Genomic DNA, 16878 nt, shown 5'->3' with positions numbered 1-16878 from the left:
TGCCCCGTTCAGCACCCTAGTACTGCGTCAGGGATGGCGTGTGTGCTCAGCAAACGTTCCCCAGATAGATGCAGATACCATGTGAGGCTTCGCAGATTCCTAAGGTTTACTCTCTGATCCCGGTGGTTCTTAGGCCAGAAGACATCATGGGGGTCATTCATTGCCTGTGCAGAGTTGGTGAATGGAACTGGGACAGAACAACTGTGATCAAGAAATGGTGTATCGCAACCATTCCTTCTGAATCCAGAGAGAGGGCGAGACCGCTTTGCCAATGGAGGAGTGGACTTAATCGGACTCGAAGTCTGGAATGTGCTGGGATTCCCTCCCCTGTCAGGACCTGCCCCTTCTTATAAAACCCCCGTCATATGCCTTGACCACATATATTAACCTAAAGAGCTGTTTCCCTTCTTCCACTGCCCCCAGCTCCTATTCCAGGGAAGAATAGGCCACCCAGATACTGATGAGAAAGACTCTGGCAACGCCCTAGTACCAACCTTGACCCTCTGTCCTGATGGCCAGAGACCATGGTGTAAGACATGGCCAGGCAGGCCTCTAGGGTGGAAGAACCAAGCTCAGTGTGTGCTTTTAGGCAGCACCAGGTACGGGCATCTGAGCCATTTCATAAGAGTAAGGAGGTCTCCAAAGGAAACTCCAGACTTCAAGCTTCCATCAGCTGGGGGCCTTCCATTGTACACAGGGATTAGTTTAGGTGCTGGTTTAGGGATTAGTTTAGGGATTAATTTAGATGCTTTCCCTAACTTACTGTGCATCTTTGGGTGAGTTACTACCCTTCTCTGAACTTCAGATAACAGAGTTAGAACTCTGAGTCCCTTTCAGCTCTGATGTTTTAGAACCTCGGAGTTTGAAGACTTCTCCAGAGTATAACATATACACACAAGACTCGAGATACATTATAAGACTTTAGCATGCACACACATGTGCGAGCCCACTCATACCTGTAGACCCTCTGTATGCGCTGCTGTTTACCCAGGACTACATGGGTAATAGATGACTCTATCTACATCTTACAACAGTCAGACGAGCTAGAGGGGAACGACTATCATCTCCATTTCACAGAAGAGAACACTGAGTCTCACCCAACTGAAGATGCTTGCCCTGAATCCCATTGCTAACAAGCCATAGGCACCCACTCACTACCAGATCCTTCTGGCATCTGAGGCCACACTGGGAACTCTGCAAACATCCCCAGGCATGTACAGCTCCATGCACATACACAAACACACACAGGCATACACACGCAGCACCCCCCATCAGCCCCCAGGAAGTGGGGACTCTTAATTATAAACAGCAGGGTCAGTGTGATCTGAGAGGTCTGGAGAGTTTACGAGCATTCCTTTTGCACCTATTCACGTCCCAAGACCCTCAGTGACATGATTCTATCTGAGATCCAGGGGCCTGTGGAGATTGATGCAAGAAGGTTGGGTGAGGTTCTTCCAGTTGGGGTGTGTGCTCTTTTTCCCAGAGGGCAAACGGGGCATAGGCCGCAGCCAGCAGCTTGCTGGCAGAGTGATACAACCTCTTGTTTCAGACTCATCTGGATTCCAGTGCTGTTCTACTAACTGGTTGGCTGGGTGACCCAGAGCCAATGACTTCACCTCTGAGAATCTTGTTTTCCTCAATTATAAAATGGATATACAAAGTTGGAGCAGGGATTGCAGGATAGAAAGTGTGTAAAGCGCTTGGCACTGTATTTGGCTTTGGATTCAAGGGCCCTGTAAAGGTTAGCTGCTGTTATCATAATCTTCATTATTCATTCATTCATTTGATAAACATTTACTGAGTTTCCATGCTCCAGTGCCCTTCTAGGCACAGGAAGAATGAGACAGACAACATCCTTTGCCCTAAAGGAGTTTACATTCTAATTAAGGAGGTCTGAAAACAGAGTAAACATAAAAATCACATCTGGGCTGAAAGGAGAGAGGGATGGGGAGCTGTTTGATGGGTGCAGTTTCAGTTTTGCAAGATGAAACATCTCTGGAGATTGGTTGTAAACAATGTGAGTGTACCTAACGCTATTGAACTGTAAACTTAAAAATGGTTAAGATGGTAATTTTATGTTAATGCTTTTTAACCACAATTAAAAGAATATCTTTTCAAAAACAGAGAGATACTGTCTAGTAGTGAGCAGTGCTGTGAAGAAAAGGAAATAAAGTTATAGACAGAGAATGGCCGCACTGGGGAGGATGGAGAATTGGGGGTGGGATCCAGGAGGGCTGCTCTGAGGAGAGGAATGGGACTAACACAGGGCCGGCTCCACGGAGGAGGGCATTGCAGGCGAAGGAGACAGCAAGTGCAAAGGCCCTGAGGCAAGAACGCAACTGACTGGCTTGGAGAACACAGCAAGGCCTGCATGACTGGAATAGAACAAGCAAGAGGGTGAAGGATGGGGGTGGTCATAGAAGCAGGAGGTCAGAACATGCTGGAGGTAATATGCATGCTGGAGGTAATATGATGCAAAACCACAGAAGTGCTTTGAATAGGGAGGTAGTGTGACAGGAAGGAACTGACAGCCGTGATCATCATTTTTCCACCTGGAGCTTGCAGATGAGGAAGAACAAGCGAAGCTTTTTCCTAGCAAAGAGCTGAACGGAGCCTTGCACTCTGGGCTGTGTGACTCTGTGGGATATAATCCTCTCTGAAGCTCACTCTGCCATCCTCTGCCTGCCTGCAAAGATCCAGTGGAGTAACAGGGCCAGGACCCCCTCAAGAGAACTACAGTGTAGGGTCCAGGGGGCCCTTGGCCATCACCAGCTCCTGTGGCTTCATCTGCAGCCACAAGAACCCTGCTGAAAACCAATTCTTCAGCTCCCCCACCTCCCTACAAAGGAAGCAGAGAGGCATTTCTCCAGTGAAATCCAAGGAGATTTCAAGTAAACCCTTTTACTCAGGATGCAGCTAAAAGGAAGTGAGTGATCATCACGGGCATGCACGGTGGACAGCCCTCTGCCTGGCTCAGCACCAAAGCCTTCATATATCAATTCACGGACTCCTTGCAATCACTCCTGGGAGGCAGCAATTACCATACACATTTGCCAGTTGAGGAAACTGATATTCAGAGAGGTAAAGAGACTTTGCTGAGGCCATACAGCCTTCTAGGGGCAGCGCCAGGCCTGTGACTCCAATCCCACGTCCTTAGCCATCAAAAAGCATGGGATGAGACATGCTCGATGAGGCCCAAGGCCTGTCTAGAAGAGCCACAAAGCCACTCAAGGAGAGATCCCCCTATAGATGCACCTCCCTGGGACAAAAGCTCTCACGTCATTGCAGCATCATTCAGGCGAAGGTCGGTCATGAAACCCTGGAGTATCTGTGTTGAAAGGGATCTAAACCATTAGTTTGACAACCTTCTTTCTCATTGGATGGACTGAGAAACAAGCTTAGAGAGGGGAAGGGACTTCTAAAGTTAGCCAGAAAGTTATGGCCAAGCCAGCACTTTTCCCTGGGACTCCAGACCTATGCAATTCTAGGTCTCTCTTGATCAAGGGACCCTGAAGGGCCTTGAACATTGCCATGAACACCGCAGTTTCCCCTGGATGGCCAGGAGCAGCAGAGAGCATAGCCCAGGTGGGGGGTAGGAGGCAGGAGGTGCTTACACTCCCTGGAAGCATCTTAACAATGTTTACCAAGCTGGGGCCAGCAAATAGCTCCAAATGACAGGGCCCCAGACCTACAGGAATATAAACCATTATCTTCTGCAGTGCCCCAGCAATTACGGGGCGGGTGCCGACCGCAAGGTGGACCCATGGGCAGTGATTTCTCAGTTTGTGCTCGGTGCCTGACTGGCACTTCGGGGAGCTCCAGGGACCATGCTGTCTGCAAGGGGCCTCTGGCTGCCCAGCAGGCGGGTCTCCACAGGACCTGTGTTTATAATAGAACTCGGCCTATATTTTGGTTTGGGAGCCAGATTAATCATTGCTTACAATGCGCAAGAAGAAACCAGACATCACCTCACTGTTGCTACAGACCGTCTCCCCGTCTGGCTGGGCTGCTTTTTGGGCTTTGGGCAGGGAGGGGAGGGGTCCTGTCCCTGCCCGGGGGTCCTAGGGACCACTATGTACTCAGACATTGGCTGTCCACCCAGGCTCCACCTTGGCCTGTGCGAAGCCTCAGCTCGCATTGCAGTCGTTGAGATGAAACTCACCAACCTTGCTTAGCTCTCCATGAATCTCTCTGCTGGACTTCCCAACCACCTGGGCAGCCCACACTGCAGACTGAGCCATCAGCGGGACAGAAAGAATCAAAGAGTGAGAAACACATGCCTGGAGTAGAGGGTCTTATTATGGGATGCTGGACAAGGTGCCTCTCTGACCTGAGTTTCCCCAGCTGGCCTCTCCACATGTCCTGTGGGCTCAGAAATGGTAGGAGTCTGAAATCTGTGGCTTGTCTAAAAGCACAGTTCATCATGGCACAGGCCAGGTATCTGACACCAAACTCTGTTCCGTGAATACGTGAGACCGCTCTGGGCAGGAAGTTATATTTTCTGTATGGATTATTCATTCATCCAGCAAATGTTTGCTGAGACCCAGCAATAACCAAGACCCTGTGTTAGGCACTAGAGATACACTGATGAACAGAAAAATTCTCTACCTTCTAGAAGAGGGCATTAAATGCATATTAAGTGGAATGAAGGAGAGGCAGCAAGTGCTGGAAGAATGTAGATGCACCCAGCCAGAGGAGGTGACATTGTAAACTGAGGCCTGGGGGAGGGGCAGGGCTTAGACAGGGGACACAGGATGGGGTAGTGAGAATGGGCTGCAGAAGCAGGGGGGCCTGGGGACGTTTCTCAGGAGGACCTGTAAGGAATTAGGGGTGCCACACTCAGGCAGAACTGGGAGTTCTGCAGAAGGGCAGGGGATCATCTGAGGCAGCCTCAATCACATTTCCCCAGAAATGCTTCCAGATGACCCCTGTGCTCTCCCATTTTATGACAGCTTCCCACAGATAATGGCCAACTCGGGCAGCATTTCTGCTAGGGGGAAGGGTGGGGGCAACAGGAGGGAGCTGGGGGGAAGTCAGGCTGGAGAGAAGCAAGTCAGCTTTCAGTCTGAGTGCCAGTTTGGTCCCATGTGCCATGTCTACCTGGGGCAGTACGGTAAGAGAAATTCAGGGGCTGTGTCAGGGCGTGGCCGGGAAGATCCCTCTGTGACGCTTGCCAGAGGTGAGGAGGGAGGGAGTTGAATGTGGCCAGCACTGCGTTAAGCCCGCTTGGGGAAAGAAAGATGGGTTGGGTTCTGTCTTCTGTCCAATCTAAGCAATGTGTCAACCCTAGTGGGTTGCCCACTAGCCCAAGGAGACTGAGAAGGGAGGCCAAATGGTCAGAGAAAGGAGGCATGACCTCTGCCTGGAGGTGCTGGGGAGTACTCTTGGAGAAGATGCTCTTCCTCTCTGAGAGCATAGCCAAGGGGCAGGCATGAGGATGAGTGTGGAGGAGAGGCCTGGTGAGGGCACAGCAGAAGCAAACACAGGAAAGCAGGAAGGCCCAGGGCACACGGGATTGGATGGGGCCAGGGTTTCTCAGCCTTGACACGGTGAGCTGGACACATCTTGTGTATGTGTATGGGAGGGAGGGGCTATCTCGTGCATTGCAGGAACTTTAGCAGTATCTCCGGCTTCTGCTCATTAGAAGTTAGTAGCACCTCCCTCCCAGTTGCAATGGCCAAAAATATCTCCAGACATTGCCAACTCTTCCCTGGGAGGCAAAACCACCCTGAGTTGAGAACTACTGGTCTACAGGAAAGAAGGCAGGAGGGTTAGATGAGAGGGAGCATGGGAGGTGCAAAAGGGGTTCTGGCAGCCTTCTTGGCTACTGGAGGGCAGTTAACTGGAAACTAGCGAAGTGACTGGTGCTAGCAGATGGTAGCACAAGACCTTCTTCAGATGCTTCTCTTCATGATCATTCATTCATTCATTCCACAAAACATGCAAAGTGCCTGCCATGTGCCAGCCCTGTGCTGCGTGCTGGGGATATTACATCTCATTTAATCCTCCCCACCACCTTATGACTCAGCCGAGGCCCAGCAAGGTGAGTTGACTTGCCCACGCTCACACAGCAGGAGAGGGGCAGAGCACGGATTCCATCCAGGTCTATGTGACCTGGTTTGCGTGTCTTCCCCACCTTAGGAACTAGCCCAGCAAAGTCCTTCCACATGCATCTCAGGCAGTGGCAAAGAAACAAACCTTCTGAGGCAGGAAGCCTCTTTTTTTACTGGATGGAAACTGTCTTGTTCGAGAAACTGAATCAGCCTTGTGGTGACCCAGAAAGGGCCTGAGGGTCAGAAGACCTGGGTTCAAACCCCAGCCCTGCAGCTTAGAGACCCATGGAAGGTATTTCCATTACGTTGGTGCCTCTCACTCTTGGCTGCATGTGGCAGTCACCTGGAGGTCTTTTAGAGCTACTGAGGCCTGAGTCCCACTCAGATCAACTGAGCAGAATCACTGCGATGCGGCCCCAGATCCCCAGCTGGAAGCCACTGCCGTAGACTGCACCCTCCGACCAAAACTCCCTTTCTCCTGCTGATTTCTCTCCACAGCCCGTCTGTCTTCTAGCATACCTTTTATTTTTACTGTTTTTGTTTCTGTCACCTGTCTCCCCACCCCCACCCCCATAAGGATCCGGGGCAGGGATTTTTGTCCATTCAGCTCAGTGGCTGGCACATTCTAGGCATTCACTAATTCTTGTTAAACGAATGAATAAATAGGATTATCAGTGTTGCCTCAGAATGACACAAAAATTCAATGTGCTGGTGAGCATGAAGAAGAAACTGACCTTACCTCCTTTTTTTTCTTTTTCTTTTCTTTTCTTTTTAAATTTTTTGTGAGATGGAGTCTCTCTCTGTTGTCCAGGCTAGAGATCAGTGGCATGATCTCAGCTCACTGCAGCCTCTGCCCCTCGGGTTCAAGTGATTTTCCTGCTTCAGCCTCCCAAGTAGCTGGGACTACAGGCACGTGCCACCATGCCTGGCTAATTTTTTGTATATTTAGTAGAGATGGGATTTCACTGTGTTAGCCAGGATGGCCTCAATCTCCTGACCTTGCGATCCACCCACCTTGGCCTCCCAAAGTGCTGGGATTACAGGCATGAGCCACCATGCCTGGCCTGACCCTACCTCTTATCCACTCACCTCCCTTTTCCCCACAAGGTTTCTCACAAAAAATAATGCAGAAAAGCCATGCTACAGGATCAGAGCCAAGTGGCTGTTGTTGTCACCAAAGACTGTGTGTGACAGGAGAGACTGCCTACCGTGGTGGCCTCAGGCACATTGCCCATGGCAGTGCAGTGGTTCTCTTCTCTGCTCCCCACCACTGGTCAGGGGTCTCTGCCTCAGAACCAGAGCTCCCCAGTGCTTTGCCCAGCACCCTCTGTGAGTGGGTGACACCAGCCTGCCGCAGACCAAACTCTTCTGTGCATGTCTAGGCCAGGGCCAAAGGGGAACTCGGAACAAACGGCTTTGCCAAATAATCTTCCAGCTGCACAGAGGCTCTTGCTTAACTTAGAGAAGCTGCCTCTCCCTGCTCAGGTGAGCTGGCTCCTCTTGATTAGGGGTTCTTCTGGACATCTGCTTAATGCGAGGAGCCTTAGAACCCCAGACAGGAGCTGGTTCCAGTCTGGTTTCCCCACCTCCTGCCACCTCTGCTGGGCCGCCATGCCCATGCAGGACAAGACCACCACAGGCTGCTTTATGAGCCGGGGCTGGACAGAGCCTTTTCCACTAGCACCTCATCCATCAGGAAGCGCTAGAGCCCAGAGGGGAAGCAAGTGGAGAGAGCTGGTCCCTCTGTGTTCTCTGAGCTGGAAAAGACCATGTCTCCTGGCTCACAGCCACTGCCTCCGGGGCGGGCCTCTCAGAGTGAAGGTATGGCCTGATCCACCCATGGAAGGTACAGGAGAAGGGAATGGGGGAACAAGGTCCTTCAAGGCCCCCATGTCATGGGGCTCTCAAGGCAAGAACAGGATGGAGCTGAGAGACACCCCAGCTGTCCAGATGAGAGCCAGATGGCCTGGAGAGAGGACAGCTGTGGCCACAGCTGGGAGCCAAGGAAGAAGCTTAAGACACAGTGGTAGGTTGATGGATCTACCAGAAAACCCATCAGCAGCAGGGGATTTTCTTGGAAAAGGCAATTGACCCTCAGCCTGCATTGCCTGCCCCCTATTTCCTGAATACCTGCAATGCAAGGGCTTCATGTGAGGCTCAGTAGGGAGAGCAGCAGACCAGATTTGCACACCCTGGGTGGTGAGGCATGACTGGTGGCTCAGAATAACTAAGCCAGGACGGTTTAAGTGACCTTGAGCAGAGAGGAGCCTCATGGCCCGAAGCCGGGTGCTCCAGGACCGCTCCCTAGAGTAGGCACAACTAGAATAGAGTCTTGAAGGATGGGAGACACAGGCTGGAGGAGTCAGAGAAATCCAGGGGCACTGGAAGCTTGAGACCCACTACTAGGAAATGGCAGCCTTTTCCCCGCACAGGTGCTCAGACAGGTAACTCCCAGAGCATGGCTGAAGCGAGGATGGGATGGGGGAGACGCAACAGTCAGGAAGGCACAGCGAACCCATGGCCTCTCCAGAGCATTCCCCTTCCCCCGCAGGGCACTAATGAGTGCTGAATATTAAACTCAGCGCTCACTGACTTGCCCAAGGTCACCCAACCAGGAAATGGCAGAAGGGGGAGTAGGACCCAGGTCCAACTGACTCCAGGGTCCACTCCCTCCATTTCTCTGCTCCAGGCCTTGCTCCTGGTCACACAGCCCCAGACTGCGCAGGGTCAGAGACGGGGATCCTCATGTAGGAGGAGGCCAAGGGGCAGAGATGGGACTCACAGGCCCAAGGTCACTCAGCCAGTGGGCAGTGGAGCAGGGGCTGGCATGGGGTACACCACCACCACAAGTTTTCTTGAAGGTGGCCGCCCTGGGAGCAGCTGGGTCCCCAAAAGGAAGTACAGCAAACCAACAACACTTCTTGGCAAGCTACCTCATTAACCGTGCTGAGAGGCACCCACTGCAAGCCAGGGTATTCCCCATCCCCAACAGGCATAGCCCTTGGAAAGCTCTCTCACCCACGTACCCTGTCCCTGGGGGAGCTGGGCTGGGGCTGGGGAGAGGCAGGTGGGCCCACCACTCTCCTGCCTGGAGACCTGGCTTGCTAGGAGGCCCACAGCGCAAGGCATAGCATCCAAACCAAACAGTACCTTTCGTCCCGGAGGTCCTGGATTCCCAGAGAGCCCGGGCAAGCCCATGTCGCCCTGTAAGACATGGACAAGGGAGGTGAGGCAGGATATCAGGAGCAGAGATGCTCTGCTACACTCTACAAACTGGAATTGTAACTTCCAATGGCTGATTGTTTCCAAATGAGATTCATGGAGAACTAGAGGCTCAGAGGAGACTCGGGGGCTTCTCAGCAAAGTGAGAGCAGAAGAGTGGGTGCTGTACCCAGAACCCCTCCCCACTCAACTCAGCAGCTCCATCCGATCTATTTTATATTTTGGTCTTCAGCAGAAGACACCACTTGAAGAATGGGTTCTGATAGTGAAACCGTGTTTAAAAACTGTGCTCCAGAAGACATGTGGCTTATCAGTCCCATAGCAATCAGCCGGCTCTCCCTGCAGTCCTGAGACACCTTCCCATTGCTGGGCCTGCCACTGGCCAAGCAGGGCTCATTTCTGCCATCACCCCAGGACCTGAGAGCAGGCCACACAGCAGCAGGAGAGAAGCCTGGGCTCCTGCATGCCGATCCCATTTTGCCACTTACCAGCTGCCTGACTGCCAACAAGCCACCCCTGCCTGGAGACTCTGTTTTCCCATCTACAAGCTGGACCCATCTGTCCTGGCTCATGAGGTTATGATGAGGATCAAACGGCAGTGTATGGGAACACTCTCCTGGGACCCGGAGTCTCCCAGTAAATATGTGCTAAGTGAAAACACCTAGCAGTGAGGATGTGAAGCAATAAGCCACCCGTGTCTTGGGGAAATCAAAGAAAGCAGCCAGTTCTCAGTGCCTAAGCACAGGAGGCTGGGCTGAGAAGCAGCATTCAATCTATCAGGATGGCTCTGGGGCTGTGTCCAGAAGGAAGCCAGGCAGACCTGGGCTTTGCTTCCAGGGTATGTATGCCCGAAAGACTGACACACTGGACAATCTCACTTGGAGTTCTGCACTCCCCTCTTCCCATCTGTCCAGCACTCTCTCCAAGTCCCTTGCTCAGTTTTTGGGGTAGATCCTTCAGAGATGGACGAAGGTCTTTGGCCAATGTGTTTTCCCTTCTGCAGGGAAACCTGGTTTCACAGCCCTTCAGAGTTATGGAGCCCTGAATCTCTAGCCTCCTAAAAATCCACAGACCTGTCTGCTGCAGTTAACCTCAGGGGAGGCTTTGAGTGTCTGCTGGAAGCTTCCTGGCCATGTGCTACCAAGAAACTTCTGGATGCCCAGGGTCACCTAGCAGGCCCTGCAGAAAGCCACACAGGACATTCGGCAAAAGAGCATTCACCAAGGGTGTGTCCATAGGCAAAATCTTTTGTCAGTTTTGTTGGCTGTACCCTGAAAGGAGGTGCTGGAAATAACCTTGGGTGGCTTTGCTGCTGGGAGAGGCTGAAGGACTTCAAGGAACAAAACCAAACCACACCCTGACCCTTCCAGATGTTCCCACCCCCCTGCATTTGCCATGCATGGCCTCAGCCAGGACAGCTCGCTGCAGAGTTTGGCGATTTCAGTATTGTCCACTCCCCTCTTCCCTGGGGACTGGGGTCCCTGGAAACCTACCTTTGCCCCATCATGGGCCTTTCCTGGTGAGAGCCCTGGATCCCCTTTCTGTCCCTGAAACAAAAACAATTCCACTTTGACCACCAAGTCATCTAGAGAAGATGCCTGTCTCCCCACAAACTGCTCGAAGCCCTGCTCCCTTGCTTAAATGCCTTCCCATCCATCCTCCCACTCACACCCCTCCAGAGGGTCTTCTCCAATTTCATCACTCCCCTCCTCTAACACCTTCCATAGCTTCCCGCTGACTGCATGGTGACAAAATCCAAATTCCTCCTTCTGCTATCCCAAGTCTTCTGCAATCCAACACGTCCCAGGCACCCTGTCTGCACTATGCTTTCTTTACAACAGGCAAACCCACAGAGAGGGTCCCTCTGCTCTACCCTCAAACCACAGCCCACTCCCCAGACACGTCCCGCACCATCCTGCCACCAGGCTTTTGCTCAGGCAGTCACTGTCACCTAGAAACCCATTCTCCAAACATCATTAGCCACACCACAAGCATTCTTTGGTTCACAGCTGGAACGCAGCCTCCACATCCTACTTGTAGAGCTCTGGGCCCATCCTCCAGGGGACCAGTCTCTGCCCGTGCACGTGGCCAGGACTGTCTCCTGGCTTGTTCCCCTGGGCTCTCAGGAGTTTCTGAGAGATATGTCCAAGAGGCATGCCAATACTTTATGATTTTCCAGAACATCGATCTCCATCTCATTGGTCTCTAACTACCTGAGGTTCATTGCACAAACAGCCATTTCATAGCTGGCACCATCCCTCACCTCACTAGATTCCCACAATCTAGTGGGGCAAGGGAAGCATTATTACTCCCATATTTGGGGAAACTGAGGCCAGGAGAAGGAAAGGGACTAAGACCTCAAGATGAAGCATTGGCAGAGCTGAGATTAGAACCCTGATTGGTGACCCCTAGATCTGTGTTCTGGGGTGCCCTGGCTCCTGCTGAGTTAGAATAGGCAGAAACTTGAGGAGAAACTGACAAGCACTGAGTCCCCAGTCAGAGGCAAGCACTCTTTGTGCCTAGCATAGGGGACAGTCCCTGTCGCACAGATCCTGGCTGCTAAGAGCATGGGACTCAGGAAAAGGGCTCACAGGTTCACCAGCCGCGTCTCTCATGGGGTGCTCCTGGTTACGCTCCTCTCCTTTGTCCAAACCTCATCATGACTCAGGAAACAAAGTTGGTCCATCCTGTGTCACCTTCTAAGAGCTTCTGATTCTTGTCCCCATCCCTATCCCATCTTGGGCCCTCTCCCCTCCCTGCCTCAGCTGGGCCAGAATCAGAAGTCCTAGAGTAAACTCCTGGACTGCCAGACTCACAGCAGGACCTCGGGCAAGTCACTGCACCTTCCCAAGCCCAGCTTCCTCACCTTTAAAGTGGGGACCACACACATGCTCTCACACACACAAACACATGCCCACACACATACACACACACACACACATATGCCCACACACACGCCCACACACATGCCCATACAAATGCTCACATACACACATGCCCACACACATGCTCACACACACACATGCCCACTACACATGCCCACACACACGCCCACACACATGCTCTCACACACACATACCCACACACATGCCCACACACATGCTCTCACACACACAAACACATGCGCACACACATACACACACACACACATATGCCCACACACACGCCCACACACATGCCCATACAAATGCTCACATACACACATGCCCACACACATGCTCACACACACACATGCCCACTACACATGCCCACACACACGCCCACACACATGCTCTCACACACACATACCCACACACATGCCCACACACATGCTCACACACACACAAACACACACACACACATGCTCACACACACAAACACACACCCACACACATGCTCACACACACACAAACACATCCACACACATGCTCACACACACAAACACACACACACACACGCTCACACACACACAAACACACACACACATGCTCACACACACACAAACACACACACACACACATGCTCACACACACACAAACACACACCAGCTTTCCGGGTCTCCAGGCGAGGAGCCAGGGGGATAATAGCCATGACACATGTGAAAGGTGGTTGGGCAGCTTTAATTAACTCCCACTCAGTTCTTTTCTTCATCAGAACTCAGATGTTCCAAATCCTGACTCAGTCACCCTCCACCAGAAATCACTGCATTCTGAACTAAAAAGTGCCTCCAAGAGGGAAAGGAATGGGCTTTTGCTGTTCACCTACTGTGTGCAGACACTGAGCTAGGCCCACTGTGTGCACCAACTCCTTTAGTCCTCATAGCACCCATTTGTTCCAGGGAAGAACAAAGGTTCAGAGAAGCCAAGTCCCACATGGGCTGGCCTTCCCTGGCAGGGAAGAGACAAAGGCTGAGTCTGTCCCCAGGCTAGGTCTGACTTCAAAGCCCCACTTGCAAATGGGAGCTCCTCCCACACTTCCCCTTCCACGGCTACCCCAGGCTGAAGGTCTGTGTGCTTCTCCCACATTTCCCCTTCCATGGCTACCCCAGGCTGAAGGTCTGTGTGCTTCTCCCACACTTCCCCTTCCCCAGCTACCCCAGGCTGAAGTCCCCAGAACCCCAACTCTGTCCACCTGGGCCCCTCCAGGTCATATCTTCTGCAGAACCTCACCTCTGGGATTCACCTTGCACTGCAGCTGCTCCTCCCGGACACCCTCCCACCCTGGACTGTTCAGAAGCCCAGCTCAATGCCTTTTATGTCCATGGTACAAGGCCAGGCCCAGGGCTACTGAGGATTCCAATGGCCAAAAAAGGCCAGCAGCTCCTCCTCAGCCACCCTGTGCCCACCTCGATCTGCAGCTGATAGAGGAGCTGGGATTAAACAGCTTTCAGGGTGGGCCTTCATGTATCCTATTCTGTCATCTTACAGAAAAAGGAAACTGAAACCCAAAATGATGACATGAAACAGACCTGTTTCCTTGCTCAAGGTCCTTACCTAGGACATTTTAATTAATTTTATTTATGGATTTCTCTCTGCATTCTTTGCAGCCAGCACAGCACTTGGGATGCAATCCCTGCTGCGTGTGATACTCATAATTACAGATACTATAAGCCAAGTCTCAAGATGAACAGAAGACAGGGAATGTTGGGCCAGGCACGGTGGCTCACGCCTATAATCCCGGCACTTTGGGAGGCCGAGACAGGCAGATCACAAGGTCAGGAGATCGAGACCATCCTGGCTAACAGGATGAAACCCTCTGTCTACTAAAAATACAAAAAATTAGTTGGATGTGATGGTGCGTGCCTGTAGTCCCAGCTACTCAGGAGGCTGAGACAGGAGAATTGCCTGAATCCTGGAGGTGGAGGTTACAGTGAGCCGAGATCACACCACTGTACTCCATCCAGCCTGGGCGACAGAGCAAGATTCCATCTCAAAAGAAAAAAAAAAGAAGAAGTCAGGGAATGCCATGGTGGGGAACAGACACACCCATATCCATGAGGGACAAACCAGAGAGACTCGTGATGATAATGAGCATTAATATTTACTAAGTGCTCTTCTAAGCCCTGGACACATACTCACTCATTTAATCCTTCAAATTCATAAGATGTCAATGATCACTATCCCCCTTTTACAGAAGAGGAAGCCAAGACACAGCAGGAATAACTCACTCATCCAAGGTCATACAATTAGAAAGTGGGATTTAGTCATTCTATGACAAAGATACATGCACGTGCATATTCATTGTGGCACTATTCACAATAGCAAAGGCATGGAATCAACCTAAATGCCAATCAATGATAAACCAGATAAAGAAAATGTGATAATATACACTGTGGAATACTATGCAGCCATAGAAAGGAATGAGATCATGTCTTTTGCAGGGACATGGATGAAGCTAGAAGCCATTATCCTCGTCAAACTAACACAAGAATGGATAATCAAACACGGCATGTTCTCACTCATAAGTGGGAGCTGAACAATGAGAACACATGGTTGCATTCGGAGGGAATAACACACTGGGGCCTGTCAGCAGTGGAGAGGTCAAGGGAGGGGAGAGCATGAGGAAAAATATAGCCAATGCATGCCATGCTTAATAACGAGGTGACGGGTTGATGGGTGCAGCAAACCACCATGGCACACATATACCTGTGTAATAAACCTGCACATCCTGCACATATACCCCAGAACTTAAAATTTAAAAAAAAAGAAAGTGAGATTTAGATTCTTGCAGTCTGGTTCCAGAGCATGAACTCTTTACATTTTGATAAACTACAGATGAAAAACTACAAGCCAGTGATAAGTGGAGGACAGGAAGAAGTTGGGGAGAGGTTGGAGAGACTGAGGGTAAATCCCTGAAGGGAGTTATAGCTAAGATGAGGCTGGAGAAGGACAAGGAGGAGCCAGATGAAGCTGCAGCTCAAGGTATGCTCAAGGTACCCCTAGGCAGGTGAAGGTATGACTTCTGGGATGGAGCACACGGAACCCCTAACCTTTGAGGAAAATGAAACAAGTATATCTTCCCAGCCAGACTCCTGCCAATCTTCCAATAAGAAATATAAGTAATATATAAAGTCTAACTAACCATTTACACCTTCATAGAAACAAGAGTCTCCCAGACCAGCTCTCCAGCCAATGAGCCTGTGTGACCTTGACAGAGCCTGTGTGACTGTAAGCAAGCCACTTTCCCTCTCTGTATGTGAAATGGCAGACTCTGCCTGGATTAGTTTACAGAGCCAGCTGGTACTAGAAGACAGGTGGGAGCCTTAAAGTGCCAAGAACACAGCAGGAATGCGAACTATGGTGAACTCCTTTCCTGTAGGTAGGGTCGGGAAATAGATCAGAAGGCTCAGGTGGCTGAGGCCCAGAGGGGCTGAAACAAAGGAGGAATAAATCACAAAAGATTTGGAAATTCTGGCCAGGAATGGTGGCTCGTGCCTGTAATCCCAACACTTTAAAAAGCCAAGGTAGGAAGACCACTTGAGCCCTGGAGTTCTAGACCAGCCTGGGAAACAAAGTGAGATCATGTCTCTACAAAAGCAAAAAAATGGAGCTGGGTGTGGTGGTGCACACCTGTAGTTCCAGCTACTTGGGAGGCTGGGTGGGAAGATTGCTGGAGTCCAGGAGGTTGAGGCTGCAGTGGGCTATGATAGTGCCACTGCACTCCAGCCTGGATGACAGAGAAAGACCCTGTCTCAAACAAACAAATTAATAAAGAAATATTGAGAAATTCTGGGCCGGAAGCCCCCTGTATAAGTCATCCTTGGTCTCAGTATCCAGCCCAGGGCCTGGCCCAGAAAAGTCATCACAAAATATTTCACATATGAGTAAATGAGTGAACAGAGTCTCAAGAGACAATGGTGTGGCTAGGAAAGGGTCAAATCTGGCTCCAGCTCCAGAACTTTCTCTGAATTTTCATGGGCCTCCCACTATCACTACTACTATTTTCATGGGTCTAGAAGTTCTGGCCAATGCAATAAGGCAAGACAAATAAATAAGAACCACTAATCTCTGAGGAAAATGAGACAACAGCATGTTCTTCTCTGCAAATAATATGAATGCCTATCTATAAAATCCAGGAGAACCAACTGAAATACTAGAAGAATTAATAAGATGATTCGGAATGGGGATGATTATAAATTAAATGCAAAAAGTAAAAAAAAAACACAAAAATCAGTAGTTATTTTCAACAGATGAGGGCTATCTAGAAAATGTAATGGGGAGAATATTCCACGCATGACAGCAACAAGAATATAAAATTTCTAAGTATAAACCTAATAAGAAATGTTCAGGGCTTATGTAATAAAAACCCTTAAAGTTTACTAAAATTCAACCAAATGGGAAGACATGCCATGTTTTTAGATAGAAAAATGTAATATTTTAAAGATGTTAGTTCTTCGCAAATTAATATATGTATTTAGTTGCAATTCCAGTAAAAATCCCAAGCATGTTTTAAGGAAATTATTAAGACAGGCATAGCTTCCTCTGACAGAATAAATAGCCAGAAATGTTTCAAATGAAGAGAAGAAGGAGAATACACAGTATAAAGATAGTAAATGTCACGTAATTGGTATTTTACTAGCATAAAGATACATAAACAAGGAAACATATACAATGGCTTGTATTAG

The 16878-nt window shown here is 50.3% G+C and overlaps 1 protein-coding gene across 9 annotated transcripts in view; it reads right to left on the bottom strand.

Moving 5' to 3' along the window:
* COL27A1 (collagen type XXVII alpha 1 chain) overlaps positions 1 to 16878 on the bottom strand; it is a 156373-nt gene that overhangs the window by 107400 nt on the left and 32095 nt on the right. For all 9 annotated transcript variants that reach the window (XR_013536080.1, XR_004728611.3, XR_004728610.3 and 6 more), the window contains exons 6-7: positions 10769 to 10822; positions 9204 to 9257 (exon numbers count right to left, since the gene is read on the bottom strand). Coding sequence is in view for 6 of the 9 variants with exons in the window: in XM_035255482.3 (XP_035111373.2) it covers positions 9204 to 9257; positions 10769 to 10822 (108 nt within the window). In the remaining 3 variants the exon portion in view is untranslated. The remainder of the gene's footprint in view (positions 1 to 9203; positions 9258 to 10768; positions 10823 to 16878) is intronic.

This window comes from Callithrix jacchus, chromosome 1 (assembly GCF_049354715.1).
Source record: "Callithrix jacchus isolate 240 chromosome 1, calJac240_pri, whole genome shotgun sequence".
Lineage (NCBI taxonomy): Eukaryota > Metazoa > Chordata > Mammalia > Primates > Cebidae > Callithrix > Callithrix jacchus.
Note: the sequence above shows the minus strand (reverse complement) of the source record. Positions and strands in the feature narration are given on the sequence as shown.